This window comes from Phragmites australis, chromosome 5, assembly GCF_958298935.1.
Source record: "Phragmites australis chromosome 5, lpPhrAust1.1, whole genome shotgun sequence".
Lineage (NCBI taxonomy): Eukaryota > Viridiplantae > Streptophyta > Magnoliopsida > Poales > Poaceae > Phragmites > Phragmites australis.
Genome location: NC_084925.1, coordinates 28879415 through 28897443, shown reverse-complemented (window position 1 = coordinate 28897443; position 18029 = coordinate 28879415). Strand labels below are relative to the sequence as shown.

Sequence of the window (18029 nt, the reverse complement as noted above, 5' to 3'; positions counted from 1 at the left end):
AGCTCTTAGTGATGCTCATGAGATGAATGAGAAGCTGAAGAAGATTAACAATAAGTAAAAAGGCTAAGTTACTTGTGGAGATCAAGTAAAGGTATAATATTATCAATTAGGTTTTATGGACTAACCCATGTGTTTTGTGCTTGAGGGTGAGTTGGGTTTAGATTTCATAAGAAGGCACGAGTTGAATTGAGATATTGAACATACCAAGTCAGAAGAGCAAAATCAAGACAAGCTTAGAGCATCTCCAACCAAACCCTCAACTCACCCCTCATCCTATTTTTTAGGAAAAAAACGCTCGAACGTCTCTCCAACCGATCCCTCATCGGCCTCCTCATCTTTGAGGGATCCCCATTTCACCTCCGTCGACCCTCAGATTTAGGAACCGCTGTCGACTCCCTATCCGTCAACGACCTCTCCTTCCCGTCGCTCCCTCCCGCCACGGACATTTCCGGCGACGACGCGGCTTGCCCCGCACCAGCTCCTCCCTTGGCCACCCGCTCCGCCGCCCCCTGGGCCACCCGCCCCCGCCCCCGTCTCCGCCCCTCCCAAGCCGCCCCAGCAGAAGCAGCAGGAGGAAGAGAAGGAGCAGGAGGAGGCGGCGTCGTTCGTGTTTCCGGAGCCCGTGCAGGTGGGCGAGGTCACGCAGTGCTCACTCGGCCCTGTAGTCGCAGAACCTTGTCCGGCTGGCTGTTGCCTGGGAGCAAGCGGTCGAGATCCATCCCCAACCCCAAGGTGAGCTTGCTGCCCCTCCGGTTCCTGTTCTTGCTCGGTTTGGTACTCCTTGTTCGCAATCCGCCGACACGGTCGCAATTCGTCGTTGACGATTCGCCGCCGGCGAACTTGGCTTCTCCGCCGACGACCTCCATCCCCCCCCCCCGGCGCTTCCATCTTATCTCCTCACCCACCTCCCTGCTGCCCCTCTCCATGCTGCTCTCTCTCTCTCTCTCTCTGCCCACCCTCTCTCACACTCGGCTGAGCACAACCGGAGCAACAACAACAACACTTCCCTCCTCCCTGCGCAGATCCACCACAAAGGAGATGCCAGAACCTCCTCTTCCCAGCCCCCATCTCCCTCATTCTCCCTCCTGGTCTCTTCCTTTTTCTTTCTCGGCTGCAAGGAGCAGCAGCTGGTCCTTTCTTCCTCCTTTCTTCTATCGGCCAAGCACAGAACAGCAGAGCAAGATGATGGTCCTTCTTGAAAAAGATTAGCAGTACCGCATGTTATTTGAGCCTTAATTCAGTACCATCATTATTTCCTATCTTCATGCTATCGTTTTTCCCTGTGCTTTCAGGCGCTCCTCTTCTTGGATCTACTGAAGCAGTTAGAGCTGTTATTTCTGAAGCAACTTTTGGTCTTCTAGTCAGCGAGGTCAGTCTTTCTATATGAATTTCATTTTATCCCAAAAATTCTCATCATCGGGTGCCCTGATCTGCTATTGCAAGTTTCATTTTCCCCCTTTTCCCTACAACATAGTTAGTGTTGAGTTTATGGTTTTGCAGTTGACAATTCTGTTTTGTAATGATCAATAGTTTCAGTGAACCTGCTACCCAATCTTTATATGAAAATTGTGCTTTTACTCAATCATGAAAAGAGTATGCCATGTATATCATGTAGCCGCGCCGTGCCCCTCCTGCTACCCCACAGACGACTTGAGATCATATATCAATTTCGCATCTGCTTATTTATTTATGCTCCCAAATAATCTTGTCTTTGTTCCCCGGTGAATGTGCTAGATCCATTGAAAAACTTCCTGATGGAAATGTATTTTTTTTCAAGATTAATCCGGCTGTCAGAGAAAGAATCACAGGAGTAATAAAGCAAGAATTCCTTACGAAGGAATTGTAAATGTGATCGAGGCAAAGGTACTAATCCTAAACTTTGCTCATGGTAAAAATGCAATTATACATGTTCATAATAAAAAGTGTGTACATTTCAGTCTTATCGTCCACTACGGTGACAATGGAAAGTTTTCCTAAACTCAATGCTTTGGGGGAAAAAAGAAAAAAGGAGAAAAGGCTGCTGATGGAGTGTTCCTAAGAAGATTTCTAAGTTAGCAGTCAGTGTATTCAGATTAGCTTCATCGTCCAAATGAGATGACCTTGCCAAAACATAGTGCAAAATAATGATCAAATATTTTATTTGGAGGGGAAAAAATATATGCAATTTAAATAAGCATTTCTTACATGATTCCTAACTCCAGTATAGACACATATCCTGTCTAATATAACAAACAAGGTACCATATTCCACCATTAAACAACTAAGGACAATATTCGGAAGATATCTGGCTGGTTACTTATGAACTGAAGCAAACACACGTCTAAGTCTCAAGACTATGCTATTTAATTGAAACAACTACACATACTTACACCCGGGTTGTTCCCCAGTGTTCATGAGCAGATCCATAATTAGTTTATTTTGCAATGCTAGAAATTAGTTTCATGGTTCAATTTGTGTTATGTAGGTGCAGGTTATAACAATGGATGGTTTTTTGGAATTGATGAGTGAACAAAATATTGAAGACAATGGACCGTATTGGGATGATAGTCAATTTGTAAGCCCACATGAGGAGAAACAACTGCCACATGTAGAAGCTGGTGCATCCCAAAAAGCAAAAAAGGCTAGATCAAAAAATTTCAGTGTAAAAGAAGACAACATGTTGGTGTCGGCATGGCTAGAAGTTAGTTTGGATGCTATACAAGGGAATGAACAATCCCGTGCTACGTATTGGCAAATAATTACTGATTATTTTCACAAGAACAAGGACTTTGCATCTGATCGTAATTCCAATTCTCTCCAGCACCGTTGGTCTATCATACTAGAAGGTGTTAACCGGTTTTGTGGATGTTATGTCCAAATTCAAAACAGGAGGCAAAGCGGCGTGACAGAACAAGATAAGGTATAATGTTCTTTTCTTTATTTGATTGTCATTTCATATGTTGGTGCAAGTCTAATAAGGCGTATTTATATGTCTAGGTAATGCATGCATGTGAATTGTATAAGTCAAAAGACCCGAAGGGCAGATCGTTCGGATTGTTGCATTGTTGGAATATCTTGCAGCACGAGCAAAAGTGGAAGGATAGGTGCGTTCAGAAAAAACAGAAGACATCCAGCACTGGAAGTCTGTCGTCCACTCCTGAGACCAACGAGAGTCATCTAGAGGATGATGGGGAGGGTCATACTTCAGAGCCTGTGGTTAGGCCAGGAGGTAGGAAGGCGGAGAAAGAGCGACAACGGCGAGGTAAAAATCCTGTCTCTCATGGAGATAATCTTTACATGGAAGCATTGGAAAACATGTGGGCTAAGAAGAAAGAGGCAGAAGCCCTGAAAGAGGTTGCAAAAAAAGAGCGCTATGATGAGAGACTTGCACTTGAGAAGAAAAAGATTGAACTGAAGGAACAAGATATTGCGTTAAGGAGAAGGATTGAAGATGATAAGGTGATGAATATGGATCTTAGTGGTATGAGTGAGCGACAACGACAATACTATACGAGTTTGCAGGATGAGATCATCGCTCGGTGGTTTGGCACAGGCTCGGGTTGAGCTACTTCATATATGGAACTTTAAGTATTTTGTTGGCACTTTAAATATGTTGTATGAACTTTAAGTATGTTGTATGAACTTTAAGTATGTTGTACGAACTCTATGTTAGTTGTATGGACTATCTATGTCAGTTGTATGGACTATCTATGTTTGTTGTATGGACTATCTATGTTAGTTGTTGTGTGATGAAAAAACTGCATATATTACCATACATTATTACAACAGCATACATAATAGGTACTGACTACATTATTACAAGTGCATACATAATTAAAACATTACATGATAGGTACCGACTATATTGGTACAACTACATACACTATACCCCTCCATATTTTTCCCACAGGTGCTCGACTAGATCATCACGAAGCTGTGAGTGAGTTTCCCTGTTAGTAATGGCTAGATGAGTTCGAAGAAACGCTTGCAGTTCAGCCGTATGACGATGGGAAGCTGTCACAACTTCTCCCATCCCATCGAAATGGTGGTCACCTTCTGCATCTCGCTCATCTTCAACGATCATATTATGCATGATGATACAAGCTGTCATGATTTGTCCTAGTGTGTCTTGATCCCAAAATCTTGCTGGCCCACGAACAATGGCAAAACGAGATTGCAGAACTCCAAATGCTCGTTCCACCTCCTTCCTCACCGCTGCTTGTACTTTCGTAAAATATTTCCTCTTATTCCCTTGTGGAGATGGTATTGGCTTAACAAATATGGCCCATTGAGGATATATGCCATCTGCAAGGTAATACCCCATTGTATAATTATGACCATTAATGGTGTAGTTCACTTCTGGAGCGTGCCCTTCAGCTAGATTTGCAAATAGGTGAGAACGGTGCAGAACATTAATATCATTGTGAGATCCTGGTAAACCAAAGAAGGCATGCCAAATCCAAAGATCATGTGAAGCAACGGCTTCTAGAATAATGGTGGGCTCGTGAACATGACCTGTAAATTGACCTTGCCATGCTGCAGGGCAATTCTTCCACTTTCAATGCATGCAATCTATGCTCCCAAGCATACCGGGAAAACCCTTTTGCTCTCCAATTGCAAGTAATCTAGCTGTATCATTATCATTTGGGGATCTCAGGTACTCATCACCGAAGATTTTAACAATAGCTTTCACAAACCTTTTAAGACTCTCTATAGCAGTACTTTCTGCAATCCGAATATAATCATCAGTAGCATCTGCTGCTACTCCATAACTTAGCATCCTAAATGCTGCGGTTATCTTCTGCAAAGGAGATAACCCAAGACGTTTGATTCTATCTCTTTTCTGCACAAAATAATCATCATGTTGTTCTACAGCTTGCAGTATGCGAAGAAATAGAGAACGAGACATTCTAAACCTGAAGAAAGTAATAAGAATCAGCCGAACCCAAGAGGATGCACAAAAATGACGAACAAACAAAAACAGATCATTTACAAACCTGCGATGAAAGAAAGTTGGACCGTAGGTAGGAGCATCTGAAAAGTAGTCTTCGTATAGCCTCCAATGCCCGGCTTCTCTGTTGCGGTTGATATACTGACGTCCAGGCACAGAACCCCCAGGTCGTGCAGCATTCAAAAGCGCATATTGAGTGTGTGCTTGGTGTAGTGTAGCAAGAATGAGTTCGTCGTCATCATCCTCTGACGACGACGATGAATCTACCAGAAAATGATGACTCATTTCGATCAGAGAGGGAACTACAAGGGAGTGGGACTTGTGAATGGCAACAGGGGACTGGCCGGGTTTATATAGAGTTGGAAGTAGCCGTTAGAAAAAACTAGCCGTTTGAAAAAAGTAGCCGTTGGAAAAATATAGCCGTTGGACAAAAGAGTAGCCGTTGGGAAAAAATAGCCGTTGGAAAAAATAGCCGTTGAAAAAAAACCGTTGAAAAAAAGTAGTCGTTGCAAAAAATAGCCGTTGGAAAAAAAACCGTTAGAAATATAGCCGTTACAATTAATTTGGTAGTTAAAGGATAGTATTAAAATATGGGTGAGTGAAATATAGGAGGTCAGATTTAAGGGGTCGGTTGGAGCGCACAGAGAAATAGGGGGTCAGTCTGGATAGGGAGAACCCCTATATGAAGATATAAGGGGTCAATTTTAGGGGGTCGGATGGAGATGCTCTTAGTGGACAACTTGTGTGTTTGATGCTTGTGGTTCATGCCTAAATGGTGTAACCGGATGAAGATGATGAAAAGAGATAAGCTTCCATGCTTCGTGCATGAGAAGCAATCAAGTAAACTTCATCAAGCTTTCAGAAGATCAAATAAATATCAAAATGGGAGCGAGGGTGATCATTGTCATGAAGAGAAGAGAGTTGATGATGAGCCTTGAAGAGCTATGAGAAGAGTCGAGGCTTGGACGATGTGTTCGTCAAGCCCGACAGGATTGCTTAAGCCAAAGGTATAACTAGAATAGGTTTTATAGTTTTGCTTGTCTCAAGGAGTTTGGTGGGAGACCGGGTTATAGGATCGATAGTCGTACTATCAAGAGAGACTACCGAAAGTGTTGCTCGATTGTTGTGTTGAGTGCTCAAACCATATGCTTAGTGCGGGATGGGTTTGTGTTGAGAGTTTGCTTTAGGAGTCTAGAATATTTAAAAGGTGTTTTAGATCTAACCCTTTGTGTTGTTGGAATTAGTGGTGAAAAGTGGTTATAGCCAAGCCTTAGTGGTGTTTGGTATGTTCCATGCGGTTTCTAGTTTAATCTTAGGGGATTAAGCTTTGGACAATGTGTGGAAGTGTCTGAATCAGTCTTCAGAGTGTTCCTAGCTTTGATTAAATCTGCTTGAGATCATGAATTCAATTGGGATGTGTAGCCCTCTGAATAAGCTTTCTGTAGAATCTAAAATCATCGAAATCGGACTCAGAATCAAAAGTTGTCGTTGTTTTCAGAGTGTCAGTTGTGCTGAAATCGCAAGATACTATGTGTAAGGTCAGAAGTTCCGATGTCAGTCAGAAATTCTGATGTTTTAGGAATCTGGGGCTCTCGATTTGCTAATTAGTTTATAATCAGAAGTTATGATATTTGGGCCATAAGTTTCGATCTAAATCAGACTGTTTGATATCCTCAAAGCCTTAGGTTTCCAGTAGGAGTTGTTGCTAATCGGAAGTTCCGATCTAAGCATCAGAAGTTCCGATATGTGCTGGGAAAAATACTGTAACGGCTAGTTTCTAATCGTTGGGATTCTTGGGATCAGAAGTTCCGATCGAGCGATCAGAAGTTTCAGTTATTATAGAATCTGCTCAATGACTAGTTTTTCAGAGTGGGGTATAAATACCCATTAGCCTCATTTCGTAGGGCTGGTTGCTTGGAAGGCTTTGTGCTGCTCTTATGAGGTATTTTGAACCTGGTGTTCCACCTTGAGTGCTTTCCTTCCCTCTCTAACAAGATATGTTAAAAATCAAGCCTCAGTGGCTTTGGGAGGAGAGAGAGAGGTGTGTAAGGGGTGTGGTGCTTTGGTAGCCCACGGATTGCCGTATAGGTTGTGTGTGTTTGAGCACAAGGTATTGATCATGCATGAGTTTGGGACTTTGTTACTCTTGGAGACCACCATCTCCTAGACGGCTCGGTAGTGGATTACCGGCAATCTCCTCAAGTGAAGATTGTGAGCAGGCTCGGAAGTGGTTGCAGAACTCACCATCTCCGGAGTAGAGGAAGAGTTGATCATAGTGGAGATGAGGAGTGCATGTGTGCAACCTCGTGAGGAAAAGGGTTGAAAAAAATCCCATCTCAAGTGTGACCAAGCTTTCTCAATAGAGACGTAGGATATCGGTGGATATCCGAACTTCGGTAGCAAATCATTTATCTCTGTATTTCCTTACTCTTGTGTATTACTTTGATATCCATGCTTGTATGCTTGTTTGTATGTGCATAGAGTCAATTTTGTAATTATGAAATCTTTTGTTTTGAACTGATCGGAACTTTCGATTTGAAAAATCGGAACTTCTGATGAGTAGTAGCAAAACTTCTGATGAACAGTAATTTTAGAATTTCATATTAGAGTTATCTTGCTTGATTTGATTAATCTTTGTCTCACGTTAAGATTGTAAGCTTCATATTAGTTTAGGTTGTTTATGCACTAGTTAAGTCTAGCATATTTAGATTTTTCACATGAAAAATCCATTACTTTATTTCTGCTGCAAGTTTAGGCCAAATAGTAAAAAGAGCGAAGTTTTGTTAAAACGCCTATTCACCCCCCTCCCTCTATACGACATCATTGTCCTTTCACTAACATTAATTGCAACTCAAAAATCAACAATGTGATTGTATAAACCGTTCAATCTTGGATTGTGCTTGCTTTAGGATGAATGCTTAAAGTAGTCTTCGACTTTGGATTAAGATCAAAGGGATAGATTTTACTTCTACATACACTCAAAATCAACAGCTTTCATAGGTAATGCTTTTATAGGATTCTATACCTCCATGCAGAGGCAACAATAACTCATTATTGAACTTTTGCAGAATAAAATGACCATACTAAGCAACAGCTTTCACAGGGAATCCTATACTCCAGCTCCTAGCCAAGCCCATGTGCTCAGTCCATGCACCAGCCCCAAGCCACCATAATTAACTCCACTCTCATTCATGGATAGACTACATCGATGTGCTTCTATAGCAACCCTTGTAGGCTTCGCGAGTCTTAAGACATCTTCTACACCTATGACATATGCTTCTTCATGTGTGACAACTATCAATACGACAAGCCTTGACATGGACCATACAAGTACCCATCGGTATAGTGACGTATATCACTAATATGGCACTTTTCATACGATTTCATGCATTGTCTTACTAATCTACCATCTCGTTTTATTTGTCCAGTATCCTCCACCTATCTATGACTTCATAGAATAGCTAGATATGGAGCAAAATGCGCACCAGAAGCGGTGGGTCAATATGAGCATACGATGGAGGAAGGAAGTGTACGAATGCCAGGAGTACGAGTAACAGCAGAAGGAACTACGACTCAAGCGTCAGAAGGAGGAGCGTATGAGGAAGGCAACCAAGGAGCGCGTCGTGGCAGAGGCACACGAAGCAGAGAGGGAAAGGAAACAGAAAATGGGCCGTCGCGCTAAAGCGGAGGGCACCGATGCCCTACAAAAGGGCAAATATCCTAAATGCACTTAGTAGAGAGCATCTATTGTAACTCGATCTATTTTTATTCCCTAATGCATATTTGGTTTAGCAGTGGCACCCTATTAAGTTAGTCTTTAGGTGTACCGTACATGCAACGTTTGTTGTCGTCATCTCTTTATGGTTAGGGTCCATTCGCACAGTGACGAAAAACCTCATATCGCATGTAATGTTTATCAGCATATGTAACGTCTATACCAAGTTATATAATAATCGTACTTCACAACTATTATTGTTCGACAAATTAGATTTTGTATCCTCATGACGTTACTTTCCTAAAAAGTTACCTACACAAATACATTAAATGAATAATAAAATGTCAATAAAATTAAGTTGAAACAAATTTACACATACTCATTCATCCAGTTCCTTTCTTTATCTATTTGCTCGTACCCTGATAAAACTAAATTGTACTATAAAACATTTCCGCTCGCATTTTATAGCGAAACACGGCAACACGTGGGTTAAAAAATGACAAAAGCGAAACGACGCGACTGAGCGCACTGAAAGCACCAACCCGCCACAGCGTGAGCAGCCAGCCTGTATTTGACACCTGAGGTGCCGAATACGGCACTGTTTATCATATCCAGCACCTGAATACAAGTAAACAGTGTCGTATTCGGCAGGAGCTGAATGTAGGAGTTTTCGGTGCCTTACATCCCGGAATCGATTTTTCTGTGTTTGAGGTGCCGAACACAGATGCTAAATTTGCAAATACACCAATATGTTATCTATTTTGGTAAATACGGTGGTGTTTGTTGCCTATTTTTGGATTTTTGCCAGTTTCCCTTAGGAGGTTGCATCTAGAAATACAACACTGGTATGAGGAGTATCTACAATTTATAGCTGGAAACTACAACAACTGATTACCAAAAGGATAACATAACGGGAAGCAGCATAAATAAATACTACCTCATGGGGAAACTCCGGGATGAAAACTCCTCTGCACCAGACCTTCTGGTGAGGCAAATTTTCCTAGGGTTTTTCAATTCAATCAATCTTTTTCTTGGCTGCGGTGGCTTCTTAATGTATTACATCTATGAGATCTACTAACATATATTCTTGACAAACATGTTAGTCTCAATAACTATATTGTCATTAATCATCAAAATCACAATCTTAGCCTAATAGGACCATTTTCTCTACAATCATTAATTACCAAAACCACACATAAGGGCTAGATGCACTTTCACCCTCGGCTGCTCAGCAGGTCCAGGACAGGAAGACGTGGAGTCACGGATGGTGGTGGTGTGTGCGGTGGCCCCTCGGTGGACAGCGGCGCTGTGGAGGCCCTCGGCACCAAGCAAGAACATTGGATCTGGGAGGGTGAGATGGGGACCTACTTCCGGTTGATGGCACGGCTCCATACCAGTCCTGTTGTGAGGTTGAGGGTGAGAGCTCCGGGATGGTGGCTAGAGCGAACAAGGGTTCGATGGTTGGGGGATGGTGTGGGGAAGAGGGCTGCCAAATTTGGCGTGAGAGAGGCTAGGGATGGAGGGCGTGTCGATATAGCCGGCGTGATGGAGGAACCACTAGAGCCCAGTTTTGGGGCATTTTGGCTAGAGGGCATGACGAAGGGTGTGATGAAAGAGCTGCTGGAAATGCTCTAACCTGATCAATTTAAATTGCAGATGCTCCTGATATATCGTATCGTATCATATGATATCTCAGCTACATGATGTGGCCCATGTAGAATCTTGAAAAGGAATTTGGGGCATGGCAATTGGCATGTGGCTGGCTGTATAGAATCAACTAGAATCTCGTCACATGCCCCGTCTTGAGCTCTTGGCTTTGGGAAAGAATAATTGGTTGTTAGGCTCGCAAATGAGATGCCAAGACCACGAGATTGTCTCATTGTATAGACCAGCTCATGCATCACTATCCACAAATCTGTATGCAAGTGATACACCACCTAGTGTTAAAAAACAACTCCACAAGTCTTAAAGTATTGGGTATTTAAGTTAGCAAGTGCTTCAACATGATAAATGGCCACCTCTTTCTTTTGAAATTCTCTCTTTTTTTGAGTCTTTTGAACATTCAAGTATTGGATTATTTGGGACGATGGGTGTGGGTAATGTTAATTTGCGAGTGCAAAATTCTTGTTAGGATAGTGAATGTGTGAGCATATAATCAACCTATCAGGTTTTAAATCCTAGTGGTTATGGCTTACACATATGCGAGTGCTTTCGATCAGTGGCGGATCTAGATCCATGAAGTGTGGGGGCTCTCCCTCTTCTTCATCTTCCTCCTCATCCTCTTGTTTCTCTTCTTTTTCTCCTCTATTTCTTCTTCCTTCTTCCTCTTCCATGCCCAAAATTTGAATAGAAGGCTTTGGCCGGGGGGGGGGGGGGGGGAGGGGCCGCTTTCTATTGTTTCATTTCTAGACACAAGATATATAGGAGCCACATTCGTGGGTGCAAGAGTGTGATGTGCGTGTGTGGTGGTGTTTGTATGTGTGTGTCATCTTATAATAGAAAACTGAGAGTGCAAAACTAGTATTCAACATGGTGTAAGAACGTGGTGAGCACAAAGCATTGAGGAAACTATTACCTTTGTTCTTTCTTGTTTTTAGGACATTGATATAGTTTCCAATGTATGTCTTTGACCATTAATTTTTAACTATTTGTTATAAAAAGTTATTGAAAATATATTCATTTGAAAGTATTTTGCATCACAAATATACTAATATCACTTCAATGTCACAAATTTTAATACTTTTGTGTATATTTATTGTCAAAGTTTCTAAAGTTTGACTGCACACATCCCTAAACATCATCTATTTGAGAACAAAGGGAGTAATAAAAATATTTAACAACTACAATTTGTAAGGACCGGTGACGAATTAAGAGTGGGTGAAATAGAGATTCTAAAGCTAATCGGCTCAAATCAACAAAATAAACCTAAAATCAATTTCTATGTAAATGTATTCTAGATTTATTTGGTGTGGCTACACTATAGCAATAAAATTTTACACCCTAGGTTCCAATCCTACAAACTATGTGTGAATATTCTAGAAAAGGTAAATGTGGAAAGTAAATGATACAATAAATAAGTGTGGAATGTAGATGAGATAGATAGCGTAAACTTGACACAACGACTTTTTCTAGTGGCATCGGTGAGTTGCCTCTCACCACTAGCCCATGTTGGAACCCCTCGTAAGGGCTAAGATCCCTGGTCGGATAACTTTATGGCTCTAGCCGTTAGAGCTCCCCACATACAAGTGGATCTCCAACTAGATGCACCCGGATGCTCATCTTCATCTTCACTAAGGTAGTGCTTCGCTGCTTTGACACAGGCCATTCCTCTCGCTTACAATACTTGCGGCCGCTCCACAATCTCGGTTGAGGGTCTCGCAAGACTCACTGTCGTCAAGCCGTTTAGGTGTATGCAAACACCAAGAGTAAAAAGTGTGGATCATTAATTTGATCGAACTCTAGGCCAATCACCTAGTTAGATGTACACTAGGCCTAAATTAGAACTAATTAAATCCTTAATCTTTTGCTAATTGTCTTGATCTTCAACTCCAAGTGACTCAAACTCTCTCTAATATGTGTGTATGCCTTGTAGTGGGAGTAAACAACCTCAAATGCTGGTGGATATTTATATAGCTTTTTTTTAAAGTGGAGACCCACACCCACACAGCTACAAAGGAGCTGAGCGAACGCCTCCAAGGGTGGATATTTATATAGTTAACCCCAAAAACTAACCATTCGGGAAATATGTCCAGAATTCTTAGTCATCGTATCATATATGGTGACCCCCTTTCCAACAGTATACAATTCGACTGTTGGAGCCTTGTTAGAACCCACCGCGTCATGTCGTGGCCTTCTCCAAAGCCTCACCGCATCATGAGGTGACCTCACTACATCATGCGATGACTAGGTTTCCAAGAGGATTGTCCAAATCAAACTTTCTAAAGTCTCAATCTTTGTGGCTTTTCTTCCTCGATGTCTTGTGTCTTCAACTTGATCTATTAGAGCTAGTCAAACCTAGTGTGTATCACCTATCAGATAACCAACTTAAGGACACTAAATCAAGCTGCTAAACTCAAACCCCTCTTTATAGTACAACTAAATAAAACAAATATGTCTACACAAGTGATGCTCTTAACACTATGATCAATTGTCTAAACAATATATTCTTATATTTTCATGTAGCTCTTCTTTTATCTTGATGTTCATCCCTTTGAGATGTTTGAAATTCCAAGTTCATCATATAGTATTTATGAGACTAAACTTTGTATCAGTACCATACAAATGCTCATCTCACATGGCTTGGAAGACTTCATCTCACACGGTTTCTGAGCCGTCACAGTGATATCATTAGAGATTACCACATATTATCTTCCACGGGTAAGTAATCATATAAGATAATTGCTATCTCCCATAGTTCGCAGCTGGAACCAGGGGAGGTGTGATGGATGCACAACAACAATTGGAGTGGTGGAGGAGCTTGTGGTGGCCAATGTAGCGAAAATAGCCTTTTTAGGCCATGATTATGATTTTGATGATTAATGATAATATAGTTAATGTGACTACCATGTTTATTAAGAATATATGTTAGTAGGTCTCATGGATGCAATACATTAAAAAGTCACTGCAGCCAGGACAAAGTTTGGTCGAACTGAGGAAGTCTCGGGAAGATCTGTCTCACCGGATGGTCCGGTGCTCTGGGTGTTGAACTCACCAGAGCAATTCTTTCAGAGAAGGGTATCGTGTTGAAGAATGAAGGCTAAGCCTCACCAGATAGTCCGGTGATCAAAGCATGGCAACACTGGAGTGTTTATGCCCAGAAGGCAGAATGGAACAACCCATCGGATAGCCCCATGATCAGAGTAAGATACACACCGGAGCATTTCCACCAGAGAAGGTTGCAACCATGGAAGATCAAAGATCAACACACCAGAAGGTCCGATGATGAAGCAATGCTACACTGGACAATGAATAGAGCAAACAGGCAGAACGAAGTTCAAGGCATCGGATAGTCCGATAATGAAGTGATGTGCATCGGATGCTAACACCGTAGCAATTTACACAGAGGGGATGCAGTTGGCTCGGATGGCTCAGGATAACTCATCGGATAGTCCGGTGGTGGAGATGAAGTATACACCGGAGTGTCTAGGGGTCACAGAGGCTTGAGTGGGGTTCCAACGGCTAGTTTGTGAGAGTGTACTCACCGAATGATCCGGTGTTAGTATTATTATTCTCACCGGATCATCCGGTGTTAATAACTTTTTTGAGTCATTGAGTTAATGGCTAGTGCACCGATTTGAGGCTATAAATACCCCTCCACTCAGTCATTTGAAGGTGTGGCATACTGCTGGAGTCTAGAGGAAGCTCCTACACACTTGAGAAGACATCCAAGCTACCAAAGTGCTTAAAGTGATTATCTAAGGTAATTAAGCATAAAATTAGAGAGTGTTTAGTGTTTATAGACCTAGAGTGAGTTGTAGCTAGGTACTGCAGCCTGAAGAAGGGACCAAGGAGTGATCCTAGCTTGTACCTCTTGATACGCCGGCACCTTAGAGTCTTGGTGACTCGCCGGTAAGCTTGTTGACCCTCTGTCTTGGTGTGGAGCAGCGACGAGAAACGTGCACGGGGATACGGAGACCCTTGCCTTGGTGGCTCAAGCTCCGAAGTGATCACGGTGGCAAGAAACCGAGAGAGAGACTAGTGATGAGACCTTGATTTGGTGGCTTGGTGGCTCATCCGGGTGGAGATCTTATCTTTATGACTTGGTGGCTCAAGAGCCATGACCGGGTGCTGATCGTGGACTAGAGGTGACATTTATTCCATCGATACTACGGGATAAAAATCCCTTATGCCGAGTTTATTGTCTCTATCTTATTTACGTTTCTGTATTTACATTCTTGCAATTTACCTTTTTAGATAGGTTGCAAGCATTTTGATTAGTAGAGTAGATTTACTAGATAAATCTAAAGCACATTTAGATAGCAATTGATATAGGTTTATCTTATATAGTTTTTAGAGTTGAATAGATTTTAAGTGTTATAATTTACCTTCTCTTAGAATATTACCGATCCCTTTAGCAAGGAGATAAAGGATAGAGAAAAATAGGGATGAATTGGTTTTTTTAGAGAGAGATGTGGCCGGTCAATGGGATTTAAATGTTGGCCGGTGCACGAGGCGAGGCACATTTATTTCTCATGGATGGGGTAGAGGAACAATGTGAAAGAAGCTTGGTCTTTTGTACCCACGATTCTAGGGAAAAATGCACAAACCCCCCCATAAGTCACTCCATTTTTGAGATTCACCCCCATAAGCAATTTTGTTGCAAAAACCCCCCCAACAGTAATTTAGATTTGCAAAAACCCCCCAGCAATTGTTTAATCCAGAAAATAGGTTTTTTTAATATAAAAAATATGTAAATTCGTTAATAATTTAGATAAAGGTTTTAAAAATGATTCCTTTGGTGAAATAAATAAAATGAAATGTTTTTAATTCTATCAATCTTATATATGTGTTTTTCAATGATAAAATAAATGTTTTAATTATGAGAAAAAATTAGAAAATCTAGAATAATGTTTTAATAGGTTTTCTATATTTTTAATTATGGAAAAATGGCAAATAATTAGAAAATAAAGGGAATTTTTAATTTTTCTAGGTTTTCTATGTTTTTAATTTTAGATAACACATAAGGCAAACATATAAGTTACAATGGTATAAAGAGAATCTTCTCTAATTTGTCCGGCCGGCCTACCCATTGGCATGGCACTTGGCCGCATTCCAGCGCTCGGCCTCTCTTCCGTAGATGCAAAGAGTTCGGCAAGATTTAGCATCAGTCTCCATTGATTTGTCGTTATTTGTGAACACAAATAATAAATAAAATTATATCCTTATTCCTCTAAGGGACATAATTAAAACATTTATTTTATCATTGAAAAACATATATATAAGATTAATAGAATTAAAAATATTTTATTTTATTTATTTCACCAAAGGAATCATTTTTAAAACCTTTATCTAAATTATTAAAGAATTTACATATTTTTTATATTAAAGAAAACCTATTTTCTGCATTAAACAATTGCTGGGGGGGCTTTTGCAAATCTAAATTACTGTTGGGGGGGTTTTTGCAACAAAAAGGCTTATGGGGGTGAATCTCAAAAATAGAGTGACTTATGGGGGGGTTTGTGCATATTTCCCACGATTCTAAGTATTCTATACAATTTAGCAGTGAACTGTCTCTAATATTATCTAGGATGCGTTCATACTATAACTGTCAGAGAGACTTAGCTATCTCTTACTATTCTAGTTGTATGGCTTATTTCACACTGCTTCTGATTAGGACATCTAGAGATAAAAAATGCACATATTTAAAGAAATCATGAAAGACATCAGGCCTCTCATATGAAGTTTTCGTTGGTAGTATATATTAGCAAACAATTTTAGTCTTATTGATTGTGTTGAAGTTAATCATTAAAATCATGTTAATATAATGCTTAGATAATCGATCTTTCACAATTTAAGCGAACGTATACCGTAATCAAAAGTGTCAAGAACGGAAATTTCATCTGGGAAATTCATTTATATAGTTGGTTTCAACCGCCCATTGCGATTCCATGACGTGTTAACGCAACATGGCACATTGCTGAATGGTGATGTCCAGAGGTGGTTAAATGGGCGATCCGGTCCGGCACGGCATGAGTCCATTGAAGCACGACCTGTTTAGGTATGTTAGCTAAATGAGTCGTGCTGACTCACGTGTCTCGACTCTAGCCCAGATATGGCTCACTTAAGATCGGATCGTGCCATACTGGTCTACGGCACGGTAGGCCCGATGACCCTTTTTGGTCTGTCAGTCTGTAAAAAATTAGAAAAAATCATAAAAACTTGCTTTCATCTGGAATCGAACACATGACCTTCTGCTCGAAAGTCAAACACACTATCATTGCACCACATATCTTATATGATATTAGATCTACATAAATTATATAAGATATTATAAAAATAGAAAAAGTTAAATGGGTCGTACCGTGCTAGCCCGTCGTACCACAGCTCCGGCCTACTCACGGCCCAAGCTGTCGTGCCGTGCCAACCTAGCCCGTTAGTCGTCGTGTCGTGGTGTGCCTAGTCCAAGCCGAAATGGTCGTGCCTCATGCCGACCCATTTAGCCCGGCACATTTGGCCACCTTTAGTGATGTCGCAGGCACACATTCGCTGCAGTTTGGACCGTGGTACTTCATGCATAAGACATCTCAAATCATATTTCCTTAATTTCATTTCTTTCCTAATTTCTCTCTGTTTCTTTGTTATTTATTTTTTTTTCATCTATAATAGTTTTCTTTTGAAAGGATTTGTAGAAGGAAATGAGAGAGAATCTCGGTATAAAGAGAATGATTTTTCTTCAAAAGAATTCGTAAAAGAAAAGTAGAGAGAATCTTGATGTAAAGGGGATGAGAGAATGCTTTTGTAAAAAAAAGCATAGAAGAAACCAATTAGAATGTAAAAAAATAAAATCCCTTTAGAAAAAAACGAGACTAAAAAAAACCGTTAGAAATAATCATACACTAATCATTTTCTTATGTGGTTATGCCTAATCAACCGAAGTCCCCTTTTTATAACGCATTTTTCCCCTCTCTACCTGGTGACGTTTGGTTGGCAAAATTTCTCAACCGTCTTGACTCCCATGTCGTCTTTCGCCAACCTTCTGTCCTTTCTACTGGTACGAATACGATTTTACACCTTGGACGTTTTTCTTTTTAGCTCTCAAAGTCTATAAATATTCTTTTTTTTACTTCTATATTTGTGTACAAAGATTGATTTCTCTTTTTCCCCCGCAAGGTCTCTAATGTTGAGCCCCAATTCCAGTTAAACTATTACATCCATGGCCTAACTTAACACGGATTAAAATTCTCTGATTTCGGACGGGTGAAATCACGAAAGAACAATATTTGTGAGAGGTGAATAGTAACACAACGGTAAATACTGTAGCTATTCTACTTTAGAAGAGGCACTGTAACAAGCACGGGAGACACTGTGGTGAGTTTTATTGTAGGACATGGTCCTATAGCACTCGGCATGTTCTATTCATTTTCAATTCAATGGCTCACCGCGAGTAAAGCGTCTCGCTGCAAAGTTAGAGTATCCAAATTCACTTAATACATCTGCCCAAGAAATGGTCCAATTCAGCGCCAGCACCTCGAGGCTAATGATTTCCCTTGCATCACATCACATAATTAAGGCAAATTTATCTATAAGATATTCAAATTATGTGGTTTTGTCCCTAAACACTTCAACTATAGAATTGTCATGTAGACAAAACCACAAAATTGAAGTGTTAACCAGACAAAATCAACATGTAAAATCAACCGATGCGGTGTCTAAAGACCAAACCAT

At 40.8% G+C, this 18029-nt stretch overlaps 1 protein-coding gene and 1 pseudogene across 2 annotated transcripts; one reads left to right on the top strand and one right to left on the bottom strand.

The window, feature by feature from the left end:
- Window positions 1-523: 523 nt before the first annotated feature.
- Window positions 524-3701, top strand: LOC133917555 (uncharacterized). 2 transcript variants are annotated; one of them, XM_062361436.1, is made up of 5 exons: window positions 524-732; window positions 1293-1369; window positions 1778-1863; window positions 2465-2899; window positions 2977-3701. In XM_062361436.1, the coding sequence occupies exons 4-5, from the start codon at window positions 2480-2482 to the stop codon at window positions 3541-3543; spliced, it is 987 nt and encodes a 328-aa protein (XP_062217420.1). In that variant the 5' UTR covers window positions 524-732; window positions 1293-1369; window positions 1778-1863; window positions 2465-2479; the 3' UTR covers window positions 3544-3701. The 2 variants fall into 2 exon arrangements, with proteins under 2 accessions (XP_062217420.1, XP_062217421.1); XM_062361437.1 differs by lacking the exon at window positions 1293-1369.
- An 88-nt stretch (window positions 3702-3789) lies between these two features.
- On the bottom strand, window positions 3790-4759 carry LOC133917921 (uncharacterized; annotated as a pseudogene).
- Window positions 4760-18029: the final 13270 nt, after the last annotated feature.